Here is a 24,713-nt window from a genome sequence, read left to right as displayed (position 1 = left end):
GTGTGTGTGTGTGTGTGTGTGTGTGTGTGAGACGTGGAGGCCATCTGACTGCAGAAGATGATTATACATAGTGTGTGTGCGCGCGCATGATGGTGAATGATCGCTTGTTTACTCGAGGCTCGCACTCTGCTGGCAGGGCCAAATGCATATTTTGAGGACTGAGGCACCGTTTGTTCGTGATCTCAATCTTCCACTCAGATTGACTCATGAACTGATGAGTCTCTTTTTTTTTTTTTTTTTTTTTTTTTTAGAAAATCCTTGTCATATACTTTATATTACTAACTTGCTTCTATAATTTATTTTTGGTGACAAATATAATCATTACCTGGATTATGTTCAGAGACAACTTATCTGTGAATGAAACACAACATTTATGTGCCATTGTGGAGTAGCAGGGAGATGGTTGGAGTGGATGGCGTCACCCCAGAATCCAGAGTTTGGTTGTGCTCTCCCGCCTGTGGTTAAGTTCAGGCAACAAAAGCGCGTTTGTTAACATTGGGAAATAAATTGCAATTTCAGTTTTGACAGAAAACAAATGAAATACATTATACGGAATATGTTTCCAGTGGACATTTTACTGGTACGGTCAGTATCAACATTTTTCTGAGTTGCCAGGTATTCTAATCAACAACATCCTTTATAGAAAACATAATTCAGTTGGCGTTACATTTCCCTCAAAACATGAGTATAGAAATGTGATTTCTAGGAGACAGGGCTGCTTTAGTAGTAGTTTAGTAGTTTTTGTACATTTGAACCTTCAGAGGAGAGCCAATGCAGCTGCACTTAACTCTTTAATATAAAGGATCCTTCTTTCCTATTAAAGAGTTAAGTGCCCCTCGACCTGTTTTTGTTAGCTGATGATAGATCGTCAAGTCCCTTTAAATGATCCTAGAGTCCCAAAGTGTTGTATCTGTTTTGAACTTGAAATGAAGAGAGAGATGGGAGTAACTAATAAACAGGCACATCAGACTTCAGAAAAGTAAACCGAGTTAATAAGCTGTCCAGGGGCACCGCAGAGCAACCTTAAAAACCTTACATTAAAAAGCACCATTAGTAGCCTGGACTAAGGCAGGAGGCACTGAGTAAAGAGAGTAATGGCATTTCTCCCCTTTGTACACTTTTGCATTCGACCTTCATGGGACCACTGAGCATTTCAAAAGATAAGCAAGTTGCAGAGTGGCACAGCATCCCATAAAATGGTTTTCACCAGTTCCACCTGGCTCATCTGACGACAAAAGTGTCCTTATTACAACCACCCATCTTTACAAGGACCATTCTGAGAAACTCAAATGTACAAATCAACAAAAGGGACATACTGCAGGCATACTGCAGATGCCATGAAAAGAAATATGTGAATGTGGCTGTCCCCGGCATTTAAAAAATTTCCTGTTTGATGACAGTTCTGTTGAGCAGCTTCACGTCCCATGTTTATGCCGCTGCAGCAGAGTAAAGGAAATAAAGTGTTTAAAGGGATGTTTTAATCAACTCGTGCAAGTTTAAAATTCAAAATGTTAATAAATGTTAGTTTTCATACCATAGTGACATAATTAGACCAGTGGCTTCTCGTTAGTCAGTCTAAAAACATCTGCGGCTATAATGTTAGGTATACAGTAGTGCAGCGAATGGGCTATACTACTTTGATTTTAGTGCATAGCTTTTAGTTAGATCTGGTTTATCATTCTTGCAGAATAGTTGTGAGAAACAAATATATTTCTCACATTTTAAACCTTTGAATTGTATAATTGACAGTGGGAGGATGGGCCCTTCGCCTGGATACATGTTATTCTAAGTGCTGCTGGTTGAAATCCTGGGGCCAAAAAGCCTCTGAGCAAAGTATGTTGACTGACTAATGACGGCACATTGTAGCCGAAGGCACTTGCCCAGAGCGAAGCTGGATCGTGAACATCATTTTGCTTTTGTGCCTGACTATGGCATTGTGAGGGGTAGTTGTATCCACTGGACTGTTGGTCCTGTTGATGTAGAGCAGATATGGTGTGTGTGTGTGTGAGAACCAGCACACAGCCTCTGGGCTTCCTCTGCATGGGGCCTCTGGACTAGTCGATTTAAGGGTTATTCTTTGTGTGTGTGTGTGTGTGGGTGACTGACTGGGTCAAGTATGTCCCCCTGTGCTGCAAATACACTCCCAAGAATGTTTTCTTTTTCATCAACAGAAAGACGGAGGCTTGTACTATTTTTCTCTCTCCTTCTTTCCCTCCTCTCTCTTTAACCCTCCTTTTTTTCTGAAGAAGGAGATCAGCACAGTCAAATCAAGGGTGATGATAAGAGAGATTAGGAGGTGCTGCATGCTGCAGCTCTCTCTGTGCTTACACATTCGTGGACGCATGCATTAAATGCTTCCTGCAGGCCTTTCTCCAGGTGCAGCAAAGCCCTCTGGGTGATTAGAGGCTGTGTGAACTAAGACAAAGGTAAAAGGTTATGAGGTCGCTCGCCCACTGCGTGGTTTCCACGAATGTCTTTCGGTGTTTGTGCCTTTGTAATCCCATGCCCTATCGTGCACACATGTTGCTACCACACATGAAAATGAAACCATATGTTTCCTGATGGTCAACATGCGAACACAGTCCCTGTGAGAACACACGCTACTACGAGAAACCGCCCTGGGAAAGTCCTTGCTCAAACATCGCCTACCGCCATGACGGCTGCTGCCAAAACACACACAGTCACTCTAAGCCATAGGATGTTTTCCAATGAGTAATCTGTTTAAGAAAAAGAAAGTTATGTCATATGTTTTCCACAGCCTGACGCTCTGTCGGCAATGGGCTTCCTAATTAAAGCTCAGTAAAAGAAAACTGATTCATCCCGCCGTGAAACAAAACAAAACTGCGGCCCTGAGTGATTAAGCTGAGAGCACGTTGTGTGTGAGCGTGTTAATCGAGGTGTTGTATGGAAACATGGAAAAACATTTGCTTTGGATTTTTCTTCTCGTTCTTTCTGGAATTTGACAGAAAACTGGAATATGGTGCTTAATTTATTTACCCCTCCTTACGTTGCTAACTGTCAGGGAGTCAGAGTTTATATTTCAATTACACAGCAGCATCCCTGGAGCTGCTCAAGGGCACTACATCAGTGGGAGTCTGTTTCTGGATGGTCCCACTGTAACCAGCAGTCTGATCCAACTTGATAAAACCTCATTTAGACATTTCTTTGAACATAGCTTATTGAATTCTTTCTTTTTATCCATAATTACAGATTTCATGATTGGTCAAGGATAGAAAAATATTTTCTTAAAAGTTATTTTCAAATATGATGAATCAAGATCAAAATTTTTTTGTGTTGAGTGGAGTTAGTCTAAGACTCTACAAAAGGGTGAATTTCTGAAAATCCAGTACTTCACATAAGAATTTTTAAAAAATGTTTCATGTTTGAACTTGAACTTGATCATTTGACTAATACGTACAGATAGAAATAGTGATCCTTTTACTGAATATAAATGATAGCGAAAGGTATGATTTTATACTGTAGTTCATAGAAGTAAAGTGTGAGAAAATAGCCCTATAAGCAGTTGCCAACACTCAAAATCTCAGTTTCAAAGTCAAAATGTCAAAATGTGGATCGCTGCTCGCCTCTCTTTCTCCACAATCAGTGTTTTGCTCCAGTCATCTCCTCCTTTTATCTCCTCAGCTCTCTTTTGCATCGACTTCTCTCTTACTTCATTCATTTTCCATGTTCACTCTCACTCTAACTGCTTTTTTTCCCCCTCCTCCATTTCTTCCTTGTGGCTTTTTATTCCCCTCAGCCTCTTTACCACCACAGCAGGGTGCTAATTATTGTCATGTCTCTCCAGCTCCCCTCGTCTCTCCTCGTTCCTTACGTAAAACATAATATACTCTTATATGTTTTTAAACATAGTTTTTATTAGAGTATCATATATTACTACAATTAAAGTCGCATTTTTTAGGTAAAGTGTTAGGTAAAGTCATAAAATGTTAAGATAAGTTTGCTTCATTTACTGAATATATGCTGTGTACATGTAAATGGAGAGATGAATCCATATTCACAACGGAAGACGAGAGCGAGAAGGAGCAGCGTTTCACCTTATGTCTCGTGTCTTTCATTCCCTTTTTTATTTACCCAGCTCTCCCCCGGCAGCGGGCTGAGCTGCTGGGATTATGAGATGCTGTAAAGTAGACGAAGCTCATCCTGCAAATCAGTCCATCAGCATTAACACGTTGTGTGTTCAAACAAATACCTCTGCGCTTCATTCGCTCTGGTTTCATCTCAGCCCGGGCCTGTCTGATAAGGCCTGCTTATTTGCATGGATGTAGCTGTTTGTTTGGCCCCATGGAGATGAATTTAGATAAGACTGATAGTGTTTACCATGGGAGATGTGTGTGCGCTTGCAGGTGAATATACTGTAATACTGCTAGTGTGCAGTAGTAGATTTTGTGTGTGTCCTTCAGTTAAGAAAGTAATGAAGGGGATGCTGCATAGATAGTAAAGATGTGTCATAGAAAATGGTGGCAAATTCCTCCTTAAACACGCAGCTGTCTTAGTAAAAAGAGCAAGGACACATTTCATTACACATACTCCTTATAGTTGTGACCATTGACTGTGTATGAGCGCCGTGTGCTGCTGGAAGAAGAGCACTGACATGCATTTGTATGGGCATGTCAATAATGTGCTGCCTTGCCTGTTGATGTGTCATTAGTAGATGGCTGTTGCTCAGAGCCCAATCAGCAACAATACACCGAGCGCTAGATGATATCGGAGAGCTGTCAGGGCAAGCGTAATGGAAATATATAGCCCGCGCCGGAGAACATGGAGGGAGGATTTTCTCTACTTCTCCCACTCTCTCTCTCTCCCTCTCCCCCCCCTTTTCTGCTGTATGTCCCTCGACCTGTCACTCTGCATCTCTGTTCATCTCTTTGTCAACTCTCCTTTCGGTCTGGGAATTGCGTTTTCCCTATCTAAAGCTTTGTCAGTCCAATCCGCCGCACCTCACGCATGCTATTGGACTGACAAAGCTTTATTGTCCGTTTAAGGCTGCAGAGACAGAACGGGTCAGCGGCAGCAGCACAATAGTCTCTAGCTCCGTCCCTGTGGTTATCATATCTGTGTTGAGACGTATCAGTCAACATTTGTGCGTCTGTGTGATTGGTTTGCTTCATTACTTCTGCATGTTGGTTTTCTCTTTTTGTCAAATCTGAATATGTAATTATGATCCTGTTGAAGGCATAATCTGTATGGTCTATTCAGTGGCTGGTCTAGGGCTTTAGATTGTATCGCACTGTCTTCATCAGAAAGTGGAGTTGCCCAGTTGTGATGGAAGGGTAGATGTTCACATTTCCATTGTTGTGACCTTGGCATTCCCACAGTCTTCACTCAGCATTGAATTGTATAGTACCCCACAATTTTCTTTATAATAAACAACCAACATTTTTAACACAGGACTGAAACTGCTATCACCCCTGAGGAGGTTCTTTTTAATACAGTAGTTCTCACCCTGGGGGGTCGAGACCCCAATAAAGGGTCATAGAGATTATTAACAGAAAAATGTAATTTTGCAAAACAGAACTATATTTATTTTTTAAACTCTCTAGTTTTCTCTGTTTCTTTTGAATTACTGGATAATTTTACCTCCTTAGGCCACCCTATGTTCATAAATCTGCCTGTGGTTTCACACCAAATATGCAGGAGCGCAGAGTTTGAGTGAGATGGTATTTAGACCAAAGTGCACCACATAATCCTATCAAGCAGCAGGAAGCAGGAAGCTAGGAACTGCATTGGAATAAACAATAATAATACATTTTTTTTTTTTTTAACCCACGGCCCACTGAGTAGAGTAAAGTAACTCCAGCAAGTCAGAGAGACACAAAAAAAACAACTTTTCCACCATTTTTCTCCAGAGTTAAATTGCTCCCTCATAACCTCCATCTCCTGTCAGTGCCGGAATACAATTACAGATGTATTGGGGGGGCAGGAGCATTGGCCGAGCTTCGGCTGCAACACCTGGTGGGAAATCAAGGCAGTGGAAGCCCACAAAGGAAGATTGCTTGATTTTAACAAGCCTCATATAGTAACACTAGACTATAACTACTGTAGATCCAAGATATTAATGTTTTGGATGCTGTTAACAGTTAATTTACATCAGTCACACAAAATGTGAATTCTTGATTGTAGCTCGAACTCATGACGACACGGCCATGCAAAATACAGTTTGAGTCAAACGTTTAACCATCGTCCTAAATCAGTGTGCTAGGTACATTATCTTCTGGTATCCATAACAACCACAATTCACCGTGCTTCATATCATGTTAGTTTTTGGCATTTCTTGCTTTTCTTCAGTAAGCGCAGAAGGTATAGGCTACAAGTGTGATAACATACTCTGAGGAGCCTTTAGATATAATGGACTCTTTGTGTCGTGCTTTTCTTCCCTTCCACCTCATAGCATGTCGGGAGAAAAGTATCCAGATATACATCAACAGCAAAGGTTGTGTTTAATTGCTTACAAATATACCTGTAATTGATTGAAATAGAAATAAATAGCCTATGGGGTTCTTTAAGTGCTATTGCATTTAGCCTTTAATAACTGACCCATTCTCCAGACGCTGCATTGCTATTCACTAAACACTGTCAGTAGCAAATGATGACTGATTGTGCAGCATTTCTGGTGGTTTGGGAAGTATATTTCACAGTGATGAAGATGGCATATACAGTAGATTAGATAAGATGAAACTTAAATTATCCCTGGAGAAAATCGAGTCATTCCAGTGGAAAATAGTGATACAGTGGAGTATCCACACAGGAACAGAGCGAGTGGAGTTTATTAAACATAATAAAACCTGCAATTATACCAGTAAACTGTGATGAATGTGAATTACAGTGTGCACGAGTGTGTGATTACTGTGCTTACAGTACAGCGGGCCTGCAATCAGACCTGCTCTGGAAGCTTCCACTCCGCCATCAATGGAGGGGTGTGCGGTCCTGGGGGAAAAGCGATGGATCTGATTGGCTGAGCAGGAGAGAAAGCTCTCAAGCACGTTTGTGGTGCTTTTTGCTGCTCGATCACGTGTATGTGTGCCTTCATATAGGGGCTCTTTCCCTTCACACGTACAGTATCTCTTCATCTCTCTCACTCACTGCTAAATGAGAGGAGGGAGGGAGGGAAGGAGGGCGAGGGCCGCGGCTCTGGGGAGAAGCCGAGTAAGAAAAGGCATGAGATGAGATCTGAGCAGCGGCGTATGGTCACGGTGCGTTGGAATTTAACCATGGAAGTTTGAGTGCATTCGGGGCAGGAAATGTGAGCGAACGATAAGGAAACAGAAGGAGAGAGGGGACAAAGGACATGTCAGTATTTTGAGACATGAAACAGAATATTTCACATTTTTTTTATAGCTGCTGATTAGATGAAAAGGCAAACTAGTGGTTAAGGGGGAAAGTTGATAATCAGACTAAATCGCCATTTCACCTCACACCCGTTAGCTTGATTGTGCCTCAATATGTGCCAAATGTGTGCCACATATTTAAAAAGAAAACGTGCATTTAAGGTTTGCTCCAAACACACTGTAAACTACTACTTCCACTGGTACTATTACTACTCTTACTCTAAGTTCATTTTTGTATTACAACTCCAAACTTTCCACATATCAATAGATTATTTCTGTTTGTTTTTATGGGGGGTTCTTGGCCAGATTAAAGTGAATGTGACATTGTATTTCGTGGCCCTAGGGTGCAATGCAATGTCACAGATTATCTCTCTCTCTCTATCACTATTTTTTGGCCTAGAGCACAAAATTACTAGATTTCTTTGATTTGTTCACGTTGTTCTGTGGGACAGATTCCTCTTTTTCCTCTTTTCTAAGGAAATCCTTAGGTTCCTCTATCTCCTCTCCCTCTCCCCTGCTACTGTCTCCCCCTTGCTTTTGTTCATCCTCTCCTTCCTTCTTTTTGCCTCTTTAAATGTTACATCACTCAGTGTTAAATTTCAGCCACTTACTCAAAATGTAGGTTTCGCTCTTGGACAATCACCAACAGCAACACAGCTACACGCACATGTCCTTTTAAACTTTCCTCTCTCCCCTTTTATAACATCCTCAGAAATGTATGTGTGTGTGACTTCTATCACGTGTGTATGTAAAATAGGCCCTATATGCCAGATTATCCATTTTCAAGTGTACAGGAATTTGCACAATTTTAATCCCTGCAAGGCCTACTGGTGCTCTTTCTTCTCCTCTCCCTTCTCGCTCTGGTGTGGCTATCCATCATGTCTCTCTCTCCTTCATGGGTGTCCCTGTGTCCACTTTTCCAGTCATTACGAGGCTGTTTTCACCCAGAGCTGCAGGACCCATGGGACCACCAACAATGTTCTTGTCCTGACAGGGGCCCGGGGGAGCCAGAAAATGGCCGTAGTTCCTTTAAACATGAGACCCTCACAAGTTCAAAATAACCTTTAAAACACACACACTTATAGATATATTAAAAAAAAAAACTATATAGATTAACTTGCATCATCATTTTAAAGGTCTGGGTGACTTTGATAAATGTCACACTATAATGTAGTGGTAAACAGAAGTGTTTATTAATGTATCTATTCATAATTATACCTCTAGTGTATGAATGGATAATGAGCGACAATAGAGGAAGTGTAATGATATAAAATACATCTTCATAGGTTAAAGTTTAATTCTGTACATTACAAACAGTTAAAATATCTGTCCAACTATAGTATGTGTTGTAAACAATTTATCAAATGTTAAAATACTAAATGCTAAAATAATAACATCATACATTTATTAGCAACTTTCTTGATTAAAATGTTTTCTTTTTTTAAATTCATGTCTTGAGAAATGGAAAAAAAAATCACAGATGGATTGACAGAAATGTGCAAAAGAATGTGATTCCAAACCACACACAGTAACTACGGCCTCATTTAGACTTGTCACACTTTAATTTACACTGACCCACACATATGGTTTATGTTAGCTGGATTTTATAGGCTACATGCAGATCAGCATAACTCCCACTCCAGCCTCAATCTTGGAGGCATTTACTCTTTGCTTTTTTGATAGTACAAAATGGGGTATATGTTAACAGAATTTAAAACAAATTAGTGAGCGGTTAGCACTGTTGCCTCACAGCAAGAAGGCTCCAGGTTCAAATCTGGTAGGTTTGAGGTTTGAGCTTTGATCCTTTCTGTGTGGAGTTTGCATGTTCTCTGGGTACTCCGGCTTCCTCCCACCGTCCAAACACATGCAGGTTAATTGGTGACTCTAAATTGCCCGGAGGTGTGACTGTGAGTGTGAATGGTTGTCTGTGTCTATGTGTCAGCCCTGTGATTGACTGGCGACGTGTCTAGGGTACACCCCGCCTCTCAGCCAAAGTCAGCTGGGATTGGCAACCTGCAGCCCTTAAGAATAAGCGGTAAAGATGATGGATGGATGGATGGATGGATAGTAAGCAGCTGAAACAGTGAGAAGTGAACATAAAAAACTGAACTTCAAAATGTTGAGAGAGGAGATGTGACGCATATGATATACACCTTTTTGAGATATTAATTCATGGTTAAAATGATGTTTTTAAACTTAAAAAAAACAAAGAAGTCAACATCAGAGAATTGCTTCTGAGTATGTTTGTTTCAGTCTGTGATAGTAGCGGAAAATGTTGGATCAAAAAGGCAGAGAGGGTTTGAAAAAAACAATTCTATTTCACAGACAGGAAGCTATAGATTTACCCTGACAGCTCTCACAAACCTGACACGCGTTTGGAATTTGTACATGAAGAATGATGTACTGACCGAGTCATGTGTGTAGCAGAAATGTCTGCGCAGAACGTAGCTTTCCGTCTTGAATTTCACCTCATGTCACGGTTCTGATAAATAACTAACCAACTGCTTTTTCCTTCTCCTCCTTCTCTTTCCTTATATCTCAATTCTTTCACCCACATTTTCCCTGCTTCTAACCGACCACATTCTTATTTTCTCTGCTATGAATCGCCACCAACTTGTACTTCCTCCTTTTCATCCTCTTTTTTTTAAACCTCCTTTCATCACCTTCTTCCCATCCTTTGCCACCTGCCTCTCTAACTCTCTCATTACTTCAATCACCTCCCTTCTTTGCTTTTAACCTTCACTCTGCCTCACTGTGCCGCTTCATCCTTCCTCTATCACGCTTTTCCCCCTCTTCCTCTTCCTCTCCTCACGTTATCGCTTCCTGCCCACTCTTCCATCACTCCCATAATTCCTGCATTTACTTCCACCCCTTCTCTCATCACCTCTTTCTCTTCCCTTCATCCTTCCTGCTGTCAATCCTTCTTTCCCTTTAACTCTTCCGCAGAACCATGAGAGGGAAACAGCGCTTCACTGTGCGGCCCAGTACGGCCACTCTGAGGTGGTGTCAGTGCTGCTGCAGGAGCTGACCGACCCCACCATGAGGAACAGCCAACAGGAGACACCTCTGGACCTGGCAGCGCTGTACGGACGGCTGCAGGTCAGTGAGAGTGACATATCAGTTTTATGAAAAAAAAATAATCGGCCGAATTTTATATATTTTACAGTACAAAGTAAAGGAGTTGAGTGTTTTGAGTTGGAATTTCTCAGCTTTTATAACAATCCTCTGTGCCTTTTTAATAGTGTTCATACTGCTAAAATACAAAGAACCTAATCCACAGTAGTTCAGTGCAATTTGGCACTGTATCCTAGTTTGGTAATCTGGTGCACCTCTAATTCGTAAATTTTTATTTTTATCAGGCAGAGACTGGTTTTCAACTGCATTTAAGAGCTTAATGGCAAGAGAGATTTAGTTCACCCCGACCTTTTGTTATGCCCACAGGGGAGAAGCTCTAATCAAGCCATCTAGCCAATCATGCCTATGAAATCAATGAGACTGGCACACAAACGTCGGCTACCAGAGCAGCTTACCCCTCATAACATTTAATTTGCAATTAAAAAATTGATTGCATCTGCAGAAAACTAGTTAGCAGTGATTGTCACTTGGCCCCATCAAAACAAACCGACAATGGTAACAGTGTGGGAAGCTGGTGAGGGATCATGTTGATGTCGTCGCAATGCTGACTGGGAGGGTTGGAGGCATATGTGAACCTCTGCCTGCGTTTTGTATCCTGATGAAGCTCCTCGCTGTGGCAGGTGAAAGGCAGCAGCTGGAGACTCAGTCTGCACCCTTCCCAGGACAACAGTGGGTGTTAGCAGCAACAAGGACCATGGAAATCAGCTGTTGATTCTTTTAAATATAGTAGATATATAATGAAGGAAAAAAAAAATGAAGGAAATTTCCTCAGTTCCGGTGCTAGACAGGCAGGGAGGTGCATATTTTTAGAGCTGCGACTTTACCCTTTTGTCAAAGATGTGACAAAAATTACACTCGTAGGCACACAGTCGCACTGAGAGGCGTATGCCGCAAATGCCTGCAGATGTTCAAATGCAATCACACGTTCTCTCTGCTAAGTTAGTGAGTAATTGCAGTCAAGCCACACAGGTTTGTCTGAGTGTGAATGAATAATTTATAAAGGCAGCGGTATTTCTCTCTTTCTCCCTCTCCCTTTCTGCATAGTAATGAAGGGAAATCCCGATGGTGGAAGCTACTGCTGCATGGAGATGTGACTAGCACAGGGCAAAAGTTTACTATGCACACACACACACACACACATTAAAGGAGGAGACCTTCGAGAGAACTGTGTGTTGTTGAGTTATTAAAGGCACCACCCATGCTCAAATGCAAAGCAACTTCCTAGTACGCTGCAAGTTGATTGACATGTCTTTTAATAGAAGGACTTGGACGACAAAACAAATAATGAAACAGGACTACAGTGTATTTCCATTCATGATTGGTTGGGAAAAAAAAAACACAAAACGCTGATTTTCGATCTTTAACTGAGCCTGTGTTGAGCTTTTCGTTCCAGTCTGACATGTTACTGTTAACAATGATAATAATGCCAGATTCACCTTTCAAAATGTTTATTGATTTCACACAGATGCAGATGAAAAGCAGACTTTTCACTTCTAGTCAAATTTGGTATTAGCAGATTTAGAGACTTTTTGATATTTCTAATGTTTAATATTTCTAGTTTAATAGTTGTACAGTGTGCACATGATGGCTACACACATGTTTTAATGCTAAACTGGAGTTGCTGTAACATAAACTCAAATAAAGAGTTGGTCAAAGCTGCGAACGTTAGCCTAAACTGTGATATCGTAACTTTCTGTGGCTTTCAGTCTCTTACATAGTGGATGCTTCAGTTCTGAATGGGGATGTTTTAACATAACAAGTGGTTCTAAAACAAAATGGGGTTAGCCGATGATATACTCCTTTAGTTAGTTAGTTCTGGAAACTAAAAGACAAACATGCTGTTTAATTAATTCCCACTTGTGTATTTTTGTTTTTTTAAAGGCTAGAAATCAATACTCCATCTGTCTCTAGAACATCCTTCTCACCTGAGCAGTTTTTACAATGTTTCTGTCTGCTTTCATTAATTTTCCCGAGCGTGATCATTTAACTCGGCTCCCCTTGGATTCTCAGGGGCAACGACACATTTACTGTGTCTCTGAAAAGTTTTGAACTTTGTTTTTCTTGAAATAAAGGTGCGAAAAAGAGACTAATGGCCCAGTTTCCTCACACTGTGCTGTATAGTCCCTGACATGTAGCTGTGTGTTTGTGCGCAGGTGGTGCGCATGTTGGTGAGCGCTCACCCCAACCTCATGACCAGCCACACTCGCCGACACACTCCGCTTCACCTGGCTGCACGCAACGGGCACCACAGCACCGTCCAGACCCTGCTCGAGGCCGGCATGGAAGTCAACTGTGTGGTAAGACAAAATGTACAGCTTTTAGCTGTTGGCCTCCGCAAGGATTTAACAGATTTCTGGCACAGATTATAGCAGCCTTACGGACAAAAATGAAATGAAATGAAATGCCAAGAATACTTTTTCATTTGCTTCTTTTGGCTTAGGGCAAACCATCTTCCTTTTGATAAAATTGGATTTGAGAAACTCATAGTAATGTCTGTTTACAACAGGAAAGACATGGTTTCGTATGCTAATCCACAGCTAGCAGTTTCTTTTTTTAAAATGGACAGCTGCAGGGCGTACTTAAGCAGGAAGTAGTTCTCAGGTAAACTGCTCATATCAAGATTTGTGGGTTATCATGAGTAATCTTGTCATTATTTTCAGAAAGACTCTGAAAGTATAATAAAGTATTGCACCCATAACTTCCAAACAGTAATGACACTTAATATACATATATTGTATTTTGGGGTGAAATGGCTCTTTAAAGGACTCATATGTACACATGTACAGACTCAGACACAAGTTAAACATTTTTGGTAGGTAGGCGCCGCTTCTTGAACAGAATCGAATAATAAAGTGGGACTTGACTTTGACATTTCATTCGTATTATCTGATGCCGATGTGCACTGGAGGGTGACTAGAGAGATATCTCTTTGTCCTTTTTGTCTGAGTTAGTCTTTCAAAATCTCTGTGACTCTGAATCTGCCTCCACCTTTCGTCTCCTCTGTATGTGAATATTTCAGAAGCTGCTGTCTTGTGTTTTAATGAAAGCGAGCACAGCTTTGGTTTTTTTTGTGTGTATATAATCCACCACAGGCATAAATGTTTGGCAGATTCTCCTTTTGAAAATGTGCGTGTCTGCCTCCATTCTTGTGTGTGCTGTATATGCGGCGCAAGCCTCCCATGGTGTGGTGGTAGAGAGGGATGAATAATTGATTGGCAGAAAAAGAAACAGAGAGCAGGAGGAAGAGGAGGTGGAGGAGGAAGAGGACAGGGTGTTCCTGAGAGGTCCTGAGATTTGACTTCTCTGGCACACACTATATCTTTAAGTGAAGGAAATAGAGTCACTTACAGTCTATGGAGCCTCATTTCTGCACACTTTCTGTCATGGTGTTTGGACTGCTTTTCTCTTCGCTCATTTACATTTCGTCGTATTGTGTATTCTGAGTTGTCCGGACGACTCAAACGCAGCTTTGTCCCGACCCTTTCTGGGCCATTTGCTCTAGTGAAGCCTTGTCAAAATGCAGCCACGGCTTACTGCTTTCTTCAGCACTGTTTTCTTTCTGTTGAGGCGATTTTCTCTGACAAGTGTAAAGTGTAGAAAAACAGCCCTGTGCCGTTCTAATCAGTCTCTTAAGACTATTTGAATTGAGCCCCCTCTGATTACGTGACCAGATTACTGTACTAATCACAGTACAATGCATTTAATTTGTCCTAGGTCATTATGTCAGAGGTCTTCAGTGAAAACACTCAAGAAATCAGTGTATGTGTGTTTTTTTGTAGCTCTCTAGATACTGTCATCCTCCATCTCTCTCTCTCTCTCTCTCTTGTCTCTGAGGTGCTCCAGCTACAAGTGCATCTTGTTTTTGGTTGGCAAAATCAAACGTGTCCATTACATCTGCGACAGATTATCAGGAGGTCAAGAAGTGGCTCATTATGTCCCCACTCAATGGCTTTGTTCTCAGATTTCAACAGTTCATCATCTCAGATGATGCTGCATTTAGGTGTAGCAGTGGTTTGACCTAAGTCATTCATTTTAGAGGTATTTGGTCAAAGTATTGGAGAAATTAAAATGTTGACCTGTTGAAAGTGATGCAGGATAAGTCGGGGCCAAAGTTATTACAAGTCATTCTGAGGGGAACATGAATGTATGTACAACATCTCATGGTGATCTGTCCAATAGTTGTTGAGACATTTCACTTAAAACCCCAAATATGAACCTCTGATGATCCAATTACTTCTCTGTTGCCATCATAAGTCTTTAAAAATCTGTAAATATAATGGCAGCCCTTGAATAGTGATGATGACATGAGTTGTGGGCTGACTGGAAGACGCTGTCCTTGGAGCCATGCTGCAGCATGGTTAAAAATCACAAATTACTCCCAGATTATTACATTTGTCAGCAACATTACAAGTTTTCTCATCCTCGACACCATTGTCTCATTCATTTACATCCATTTGTCATACTTATCGCCAAATGTAAGCGTCTGATTCACTGAAACTGTTCCGACATTTGGAGTAAACTTCTGGGAGTCGAACTCTATTTGTGTTCCAGTGCAGTAAACAACACAAACTGGGGGGGTTCTTTCTAATGAATCCACAATTATGTACTCGAACACACTTGAGTGTTTCACAGTGATATTCTCTACTCCCGTCAGCGCTGTTAGGTGATAATGAAGGATTGAAGGAGCTTCAAGGGTTTCAGGACTCAGTCAGACTAAAAGCCTCAGGAAGCCTCGAGAAACAAGACAGTTCAGATGCTGAAGAGCCACAGCGACAGGGAGCGATCAATATCAGGGTTTGCTCAACAAACATGAGGATAAACAAACCCCTTCTTTCTCTTAAGGTTTTGAGCGACCTGAATGTGTCGTTGTTACTGTACAGACTGGTGATGAAGCCGAGACTATAAATCTGCTTCTGCTGCCGCCACAATCTGATCTAACTTGATGTTCATTTGCTACAAAGACATATGACACAACAGATGCTGCATGCGTCTTCTTTCCCCGGCTGTGTAAGTACAGTTGATGTACAGTATATGAAGCATGTAAAATGTCTTCCTGCTGTGCACTAAAAGGCTGAGGAGGGTCTGTGACCAAACAAATCTCTTTGTCACACCGCGCCCCCTTTAAATCTGTCACAAACATATTGCAACTGCACTCTGGAGAATCTGGTGGGAATGATCATGTGTGTTTATGTGCATTTAATCTGCGAAAAAGACAAACAGCTTGACCTGTTGGATACGGGAGCTCTCACAGCGAGGAGACGCATGACTCAGTGGCACTGCGCCCATCTTCTCTGCCTTCTGTCCTTGTTGCAGTGTGTGTGTGTGTGTGCTGTGATCTGAAGAGGAGGGCTGTATTTCTCTGCAGGGATTTGGCCTCAGGCTCCATGTGTCTAGTGAAGATGAACACTGCGCGCCTTTGATTCTCCTCGTCCTCTCCACTATACACACTGCTGCAAATCCCTCTTTTTTGCCTCTTTCTCTCTCATTGTGTCTTTCTATCTAGTGATGATGAGCATTGCAAGCCTTTGATACCTCAAATCTTCTCTGCAATTTGTCCACTCCACTCTTTTTGTGCTGCATCTTTTTTTTTGACGAAAAAATAGAAAATTGGATTGAAACAGCACCATCTTTCCCTTTTTTCTCCAATACCTCGTCAAGACAGACACAGTAGTAAGGCCTAATGCACATTGCACGCATGAATCTATTACACACTGAGTGAAATTGCCCTCTGGGTGGGTTAAACTCGTTGGTCAGTTTTAGTGAAGCATGAAGCATGTCATCTGACCTGATCTTACTTCAGTACCAGTGGGTCTAACACTTCTTGGCATTGGTGGACAGGCATTTCGGTTAGAATGAGACTGTTATTTAAAATCACTAACATTTAAGCATTTAATCCAGACCAGTGAGTAGATTATGGTTCTGTTTTTTTTTGTGCATCCCAATTTTGTGTTGCACATAATTTGGTTTCATCCTGGTTTGGGGGAACTCAAATATATAAAAAAGACAATATAGGAATAGGCAGGCTAAATGTTTTCCCTGAAGAGAAAACCTTTTGTTTGGGATGTGATAAAGTACAGGATGACTTTTGAGGTTAGATGATTGTAAAAAGGGTTCTGTTTCTGGAAGATGCATAATTTTTCTGATAGATTTTTATTTTATTATTTTATTTTAGGAGACAAAAATTCTTTGTTTGCAATGTAATGTTAGTGTCTTAGAAGTCCATGTGGGCTGTAACACAATGTGCACACAATGAGTTACATAACTAAATAATTATGGTTGCTGGATTACTCTGAAAGAAACTGTGGCACGCAGGTTTCCCATTATTCTCTGCAATGTGTTCAGGTTTGTCTCCAGATATGTAACACAGAAAATATGATGATGGTTTAAATGGTGAAACACTCGTCTCCCATTACTGATGAATTTATGGAGAAGCATCTGGCAGCCTGGTTACATCACAAACTACCACGAGAACAATTGGCAAAAATCACACTAGTGTACATGTGACCATACTCGGTGATGACTACAGTTAACCTGCGACAGCACACTCGTATGAGAAAATCCACTTTGGACCTGTGATTAATACACACCCAGGTCATGTTCTGTCTCTTCCTCACTTGTTCTGGTGGGTTGGGATGAACATAGCAAGTCTTTGATTTATCCTCCCTTCCCCACTTCCCCTCCCCTCTTTTCCATATATCTCTCTCTGTCTCTTCTTCTGTGGTATTGCCTGCAAGACAGCAGCCTTGGACAGTAGAGAGTGAATGCTGTGTGCGACTCACAGATGGCCACCTTGTAACCTGTCCTGAGAGGGAATCACTTTGTGTGTGTGTGAGAGAGAGAGAGAGAGAGAGCGATAGTACAGGTCAGTAATTGGAGTCAAGCCATATAGGTCTATCTGAGTGTAAATGAATAATTTATAGAAGCAGCACAGTTGCTCTCCCTCTCTCTTCACTTGCTATGTCTCTTTCTCTGACTGTTTCCATAATAATGAGGGGAAACCCCTATGGAGGAATCTGCTGTGTGGGCAGGTAGCCAACACGGGGCAAAAGTTTAACATGAATACACACTTTCGCATATATAAACATAAAGATACCAGACTGCCTTTTCTAAGTGGACTTCAGCATTTACATTTCTGCCAGCAGCCCTGAAACAGAAAGTCATCTGCCTTTCAATACCCGGAAACTCTTAGAGAGTGAGAAAAGCCTTCCTCGTTTCCCCGTGACATCACTGGATAAACGCCATGGGAAACGGGACGGGAAGTGGTATAGAGATGACTGCGGGGGGGGGGGGGGGGCTACATTTCCACAGTTTGAAGCCAGCGAAGCCGCAAAGGTGACCACTCATCTGTTTTCACTTAGGATTTACACCTACAATATTGTCTTAAGAGACTGGACGGTTGACCTTCGACCTGTTGATCACATTCTGTAGGAGTGGCTGCATCAGACGTGTTATCCGATGACACTTTTTGTTGCAGAGGAAACAGAGCGGCTGGCCTAAGTTTAGTATTCCCTGCAGAGGACGAGCGTGTTGATCTGGTGCAGTGTCGCGTTGAGTTGAATTTCCCGGCTGTGTATCATCAGACCTGGCCGTCGTCCAGATAATTTGTCTTCATTAAGCCTGGGAGTTTGGTTCAGTCCAGGTTTTCATCTGTGTTGTCAGGAAGCCAACCGTGAAGGATTCGACGGATTCAGCATATGTATGTTGCTGCATCTGTGTGTGAGAGAGAGTATACTTTTTTTATCATGACTGCATATACTACACGCATGTGTTCAGATTTTTAGTGTCCCTGATAAGTATTTGTACCATTGAGCAAAGTATACAGGGCAGTTTGTAATAGACATGTCCCACAAAGCTTTAAAGCAGCAAGTCACACTTGTGCTGAACTTAAAATTTAGTATCAGCTTCTCCTTTTGAACTGTATTTCTAGACCTGACCGTTGACCTCGAAGGTCAGAGTGAGTGCAGTCTATGACAAAAAACCTGCAGTAAATTCAACCTTTATGAAGGTTAAAATTCTCAGTTTGTGCTGAAACTGTTTTAGAGAGTCGTTAATTCAACTGTTTGGTCATTTTTCAGGCTGCCTGTGGCGCTGTTGAATTGAATTGCATTATCCCGAAAAGAGTTTCTAATATTTTTTCCCCACACAGTTTATATGAATGAAGGTAGACTAATAGGATTCAGGAAGGTAGGATTTATTGCTGGGCTGTTGTATTGAACTGCATTTGTTTTAGCTCGGTGTACCTAAGAAAGGAAACTGGACAAATCCCTCTATACATAATTGAACACAGCCTGTTTAACACAGCCTGTCAAAAGTTCCCTGTGGAGTTGGGTTTTTATTTGTGAGCAAACAAAAGTAAATTCAGTGTTAGTCACCAGAACCTTTTGTGTGCATCCTTGTTGTTTTACAAATGACCCGCATGCATAGAAACCTGCAGTGTTAACACCCATATTTTCTTGTTCACTGTCTTCTTCTTCATTGCTGAAGCTGGCCCTTTGTTGCGTTCATCACCATCAGTAGGTGTTAGTAAAACATCAGTAAAATAGTGTGGCACCATTGGCACCAGAGCATGCAAGATATTAATATAAATCCTAAACTCACTGCTCCTTAGCGCTGATAGTGATCAAAAATGCCACAAGATACCTTTAAGACTATTTACGTGCTTACTCATGGTGGATGGTGCCAGGATTAGCTCAGGAGCTGATTTTAAAATTGATTTGAGAGTACCACCTACTGTAGTATTGTCTTCTGACCCCTCCATATTGTAATATAATAACCACCACCTGGCTTTAAAACTGGCTATTTTGCTCTAGTTAATCCCAAACAAGTAGTTGCTCTGCTAAAAACGGGCTTGTCAGAGTAATCGTCTCTCTCATCACTGCTGATCCAAGATGCAGCACTTACCAGTGCGCCCTCCCCTCGCTAGTTTCCATGTGTTGCATCACGTCTGTAATATACCCATTAGAAGCACTGTAGGCCGATACTGGCCTGCGTATGGTGAGCGGAAATTGGGACGTTTCCACACAGGCCCCTGCTGCTCGTGTAATGATTTGAAATCGGTGTAGCCTCATGATGTGGTGCTAGCGAGGAAATCTTTTTTTTTTTTAATCTTGCTGAATCTCTTTCATTTAACTGCCAGAGAGAGAGAGAGAGAAATTGAATCAAAATATTGTTTTCTTGCTCCTTTTTAATCCTCGCTCTTCTTTGTAATGCCGTCTGTGCTCCCAATCCACTTCTGATCTTGATGTCTATTTCTGTCTCTCTTCTCAATTGTTAAAGTGATGGAATTATAACATACACACACACTTTGTGTCTCTCTCCTAGACTGAGAATGGCAGTGCCCTCCATGAGGCAGCTCTCTTTGGGAAGATGGATGTAGTTCGCCTTCTGCTTCACTCAGGTGGGTCTATAAATGTATCCCCAAAAAACAAAAACCGTGTGTGTGTGTGTTTGTCTGTCCCTTGTTTTCCCTTTTTATTTGAACCTGCGGCTAAATGCTCCACATATTCTTTTCTTTTCCCTAGATTGTGGGTTGAGTTTGCCTTCAGGTGAACTCCAGGCATCTGTCTGCTTTCTTTCACATAAAATCCTGGACGCTCAGCTTGTGTTATTGTTTTGGCCCTTTTTTCAGTCTTTTTTTTTTTTTTTTCTTCAGTTATAGAATATAAGGATTATGAAAATATCCTTCAGGCCATATTGAGCCTGGATACTGTTGTCCTTTGATACTAACACTCCCCACCCACTTTCCCTCAGCACTTCCTGTTTCATGCAGGACTTCCTGTAGGTGGCCATGTTCTTTTGGCCTCGGATTGATTAACATCCTGTATCAACATGGAGCTACTCTGGCCTGATTCAGTGAAACACACACCTTCAAAAGTTGTGTGTATGTATGTGGCACTGGACATTGTAGGGAAGCAGGATGGGCAGCCAGCCTGTCATTGTCAGTCATGAACTATTCAGGGAAATAGCAGTGAATGCTGAAATATACCGTATAGCCAGGGCATCAAAGATATCTTTGTTATGCTTTGGATTTAATGATGAGAACTGGCACTCTTCTTTTTCCTGACCTTTGAAATACTAGTTTGTCAAAGCAATCTCAAAGCACATCACACTGTTTTCATTGGCAGGTTTCTGTCATGGAAAGCTTTTGAAATGCAAGCTCAGTAGCTGGTATGATTTTAATCCATAATATGTTTTTTTTTAAATTTCCTACCAAGAAGTGAATGAGAAGATTGAGACCTCTGTTATGTTTTTTTTGTCTGTACTGTAAATATGACGCCGCAGCCAGTTAGCTTAGCAAAAAGGCTGGAAACAGCCATGCAATATTTTATTCATACCTTATGGTGCCCAGCAGAGTGACTGGGATGACATTTATTTTTCATGTTGACTGGGATCCATGAGCCTGGAGGGGATTAAACAGGCTGACAGTGAATGAGGACTTATTGTGGAAGAAAGAGTTTGTGTATTTTTCCTGCACACTTGGTGTTGAGCTTGTTTGTCTGTGCGTCTTGTGTGTTTATGCTTGTGAGTCTGTGTAATCCCGTGTCATGTTCTGCGTTTTAGCATGCTAAATGTGTGCTGGTTTGTGTGTGTGTGTGTGAGAGATAGTGTCCTCCTTTGCCCAGGAGAAACTTTAGCTCTAAGGCTCTATCAAACATGTGTTTGCTGTTAGTAAAGATTCCTTATGAATTAATAAAATGCCACGTTCATCCTCTGGTGACTACAACTCATTCATCTCTTGCTGACTGTAGTTTTGTGACTGAGTCGGTGTGTCAGCAGATCTGGTCTTGGTCTCTGTACAGTCTGTGCAGGAACATGTGCCTGCTGTATGGATGTGTACTGTGTGTCTGTAATTCAGAGCGTGTATGAGTGGGTTTATTTTGTTCAGCAAAGCCATGGGTGTTGCGGTTTGACCTTTACCCTGCTGTTCATGTGGATCAATGCTTATATTATTGGTGTGTGTGTGTATTTGTGCCTCAGGGATTGACACCAATCTGAGAGACAGCAAGGGGAGGACAGCTCTAGAGATCCTGAGAGAACATCCTGCGCCAAAATCCCAGCAGATCACTGCTCTTATCCACGGTAACACACACACACACTTGCACACACACACACACACACACACACACACAGACACACTTTAGACTGAGATTAATTTCACTTGCCAAATGAGGTCATTGGAGGAGCAAAATATAGAATTCTCATATACAGTAAGTATAGAACAACATAAAGATTAAAGGTATTCGCAGACAGTATTCACAGTTTTACAGATTGTGTGTTTTTTTTCATGTACACATTAAAAACTTACAGGAGCAACAATATGCACAGTGACAGGTGAGACCTGATGTAGACTGTTCAGCCACATTTGAACTCACGACCATTTTGGCATTTGCAGAGGTAGAAATCTTAAAGAGACGGTGATTAATAGTTGGTGGATTAGCTGTAGGTGACAAGAAAGATTGCACTTGATGAATCCTGTTGACATGTAGTAGATATAGACTGTGACAACGTTTGGGCTGTCCACATCTTGAGGTGTTTTTTGAATGTGAGACATTGTGACCCAACATGTCTCTGCGAGCGGATGTGATTCAACTGAGAAATCGTGTTTTCCAGGAAGTTTATCTTCTGTTTGGGAAACAATGGAAACTCCTGTATGTAATCAGTTGCTACAGTGGGAGAGTTCACAGTTAGCTTCACTCTGCATTGTGGGAATATCGTGGACAGCATTTACTAAGCTCCCAATTTTTTTCAAAACCCAAAAGTGATTGGTTTACTATATTTGACAGAAAAAAACACAACAAATCTTCATATTTCTGGTGCTGAAAGAATGAAATTGAAAATTAGCTTCATCTTAACTTTAATCAAAAAGTTGCTGATTTATTTTATGTCAATTGACATCATTGTTCAGCTCTAATTTGGAATATAGTATAGAATACAAAAATATATAATTCATTATACTACATGGTCAGTCTGTTTTAGAAAAAAGAAAGATGAGTATAACTTTTAGTGTTTTCACTCTTTCTTCCTTCAGCGCTCGTCTTGGTCTTCCACCTGCCGTTAAAAGGCCTGTGTTTGCTCTCATGTTGACTGCAGGGTGTGTTTTGTGTCTGACCAGTGATTGTTAGTGTGAGTTTGCTCTGCAGTCCCTGGAGTCCCAAAGATTCTCCAGATTGCACCTTCTAAAGTCAGTGTCCTGAGGTGATTATGAGGCTCAGAATGAACGCTGTAATCTGTGGCTTGGAGGCCTTCACTTCCTCTGTCCTTGTGTAATCTGTGGGTGTGTGTAAGGCACGCAGCTACAGATGATACAAAGAGTGTGAGGAAAAAGGCAGACACAGAGTCTAAGTTAACAGTGAGTTTGATTTGTAAAGGGGACCACTGACTGAATCCCAAGAATGGTACACGTCGGCCACAGCTAGAGAATAACAGACATAGACCTGACATTAAACCCCGGAAAACACAGTGATGGTCATTTCCCATTTAGCTCTCAAATAATCTCATATATAAAAATAAAAAAACATGGGAGGAAAGCATGTGCATGTTGTTTCAACCCTTTAACATGAAGTTTTCCCCATCTTACTCCCCCTCATGCAGCTTTAAAACTGCATTATCAGTATTTTCATATTAAAAAAGGATCGAGTGACAATCTGAAAGTAATTTCTTGTGGTGAAGAACCCGCTAAGAATGATCTCAGACTCTGCAGTTCTGCACTTTCAGCTCTATGGGGCGTTTTCGCATCTCTCATCTCATTGTTTTTTCAGCGGAGCTAAATGAAGAGTGCGTACTGGACATGAATTCATTAAGTGGCCAGAGTCCAGATGAGTGCTGATATTGCTCCATGTCTGCATGTGTAAACAGACAGCCCTTTGCTAACATGTTAGCCACAGCAACTTTAAGGTGATAATATATCAATGTTGTGTTTACAGCTTGTTCTGTTCCTCCTAAGTGGCCAAACAAATCAATCATTGCTGCTTTAAGTTATGGAAAGTCACACTGCGTCACATCTCATGCATTATGTAGAAGCTTTTTCCAGCCCCTCATTGAAACTACATGATGTATGCAGACCCAAGACTCGTGTTGACATGTTTTATATAGCATTACCATTTCATCAAATTCAATAGAAACATCGTAGATGTCTTGCATACTATTTTGTACACATTTCAGCTTGACATATCTGGTACCTTTGGAAACTTTGGGATCTTAATTTGATTTTAAACTAGGGTTTGTGGGTTTGAACAAAGCTTATAGCTACACAGGATGAGCTTGTACTGACCGTCAAAGGACAGTTCTGCTGGTGAAATCCCGGGCAGTGCAAATAAGAGACTGTGCCTTTTTGTGACTCAGTCTTAATGTATTCTTAAATATGCAGTGAGCTCCACTCTTATGAAACTAAAAGACTGTATAATTTCCAGAATCAAAGATGGAAACACTTCTGTAGACATAAATAGAGCACATGTAACTTTTTAAATGTCAAAAATGCATTTGATAGTAGATATTGGTCGAGAATAGCAGCCATCAGAATCTGATGAAACAGAGAGATTTGGACTTCAGCATAAATAAGAAACCGAGTGTGTTTGTGAGAGCGAGGAAGAGAAGAGAGAGAGAGAGAGGCAGAAAAAGGACACAGCTGTGACTTTGTAAAAAGATCAGCTGCATGCCATTTCCTGTTGAAGAGGAGATGGAAAAGGACACACACTCACTCACACACACACTCACACATACACACACATACTCACACACACACACTCACACACACAGGGCAAAAGACCTGTCATTTACTCAGCTATAGCAGCTGAGGGGCTTTCTGGTTGCCACCTAATTATGAATAGATTCTCATATAATTTACAGTGCATGACTCATCCTACTGTTCAGATTGATTCTACAGTTCACTTTTTATCGCCCAGCAGCAAGTAGTTATGTACTACAATGCAGTGTAGTATTATAGCTGTAACTCTGACACTGGGTTGTGTGTCTTCTGCTGTTTATGAAGAGTCTACTGAAGTGTAAGCACAGGGGAATAAAACTGTCAAAGCATTTTAATCATTCCTCTCTGACTCTGGTACACATTCCCGTTCTCAGTATAATTGTATGCAAATAAGGTTGTGTTTCATAAGTATTGAGCTGAATGCCAAGATTCATAGTTGTAGAAACGCGCACAAACACTCCTGACATTAATGGGGTTTCTCATTAGGACTCTGCAGGGAGTCAACCACATGATTTCACCGTGGAAGGGAG

At 41.3% G+C, this 24,713-nt stretch overlaps 1 protein-coding gene across 1 annotated transcript in view; it reads left to right on the top strand.

Annotated features, from left to right (window-relative positions):
• The window catches only part of anks1b (ankyrin repeat and sterile alpha motif domain containing 1B), a 205,926-nt gene that overhangs the window by 56,884 nt on the left and 124,329 nt on the right, over positions 1–24,713 (top strand). The window contains exons 4-7 of the mRNA XM_070853570.1: positions 10,293–10,445; positions 12,635–12,778; positions 19,803–19,878; positions 21,459–21,560. Coding sequence (XP_070709671.1) covers positions 10,293–10,445; positions 12,635–12,778; positions 19,803–19,878; positions 21,459–21,560 — 475 coding nt within the window. The remainder of the gene's footprint in view (positions 1–10,292; positions 10,446–12,634; positions 12,779–19,802; positions 19,879–21,458; positions 21,561–24,713) is intronic.

This window comes from Pempheris klunzingeri, chromosome 22 (genome assembly GCF_042242105.1).
Source record: "Pempheris klunzingeri isolate RE-2024b chromosome 22, fPemKlu1.hap1, whole genome shotgun sequence".
NCBI lineage: Eukaryota > Metazoa > Chordata > Actinopteri > Acropomatiformes > Pempheridae > Pempheris > Pempheris klunzingeri.
Note: the sequence above shows the minus strand (reverse complement) of the source record. Positions and strands in the feature narration are given on the sequence as shown.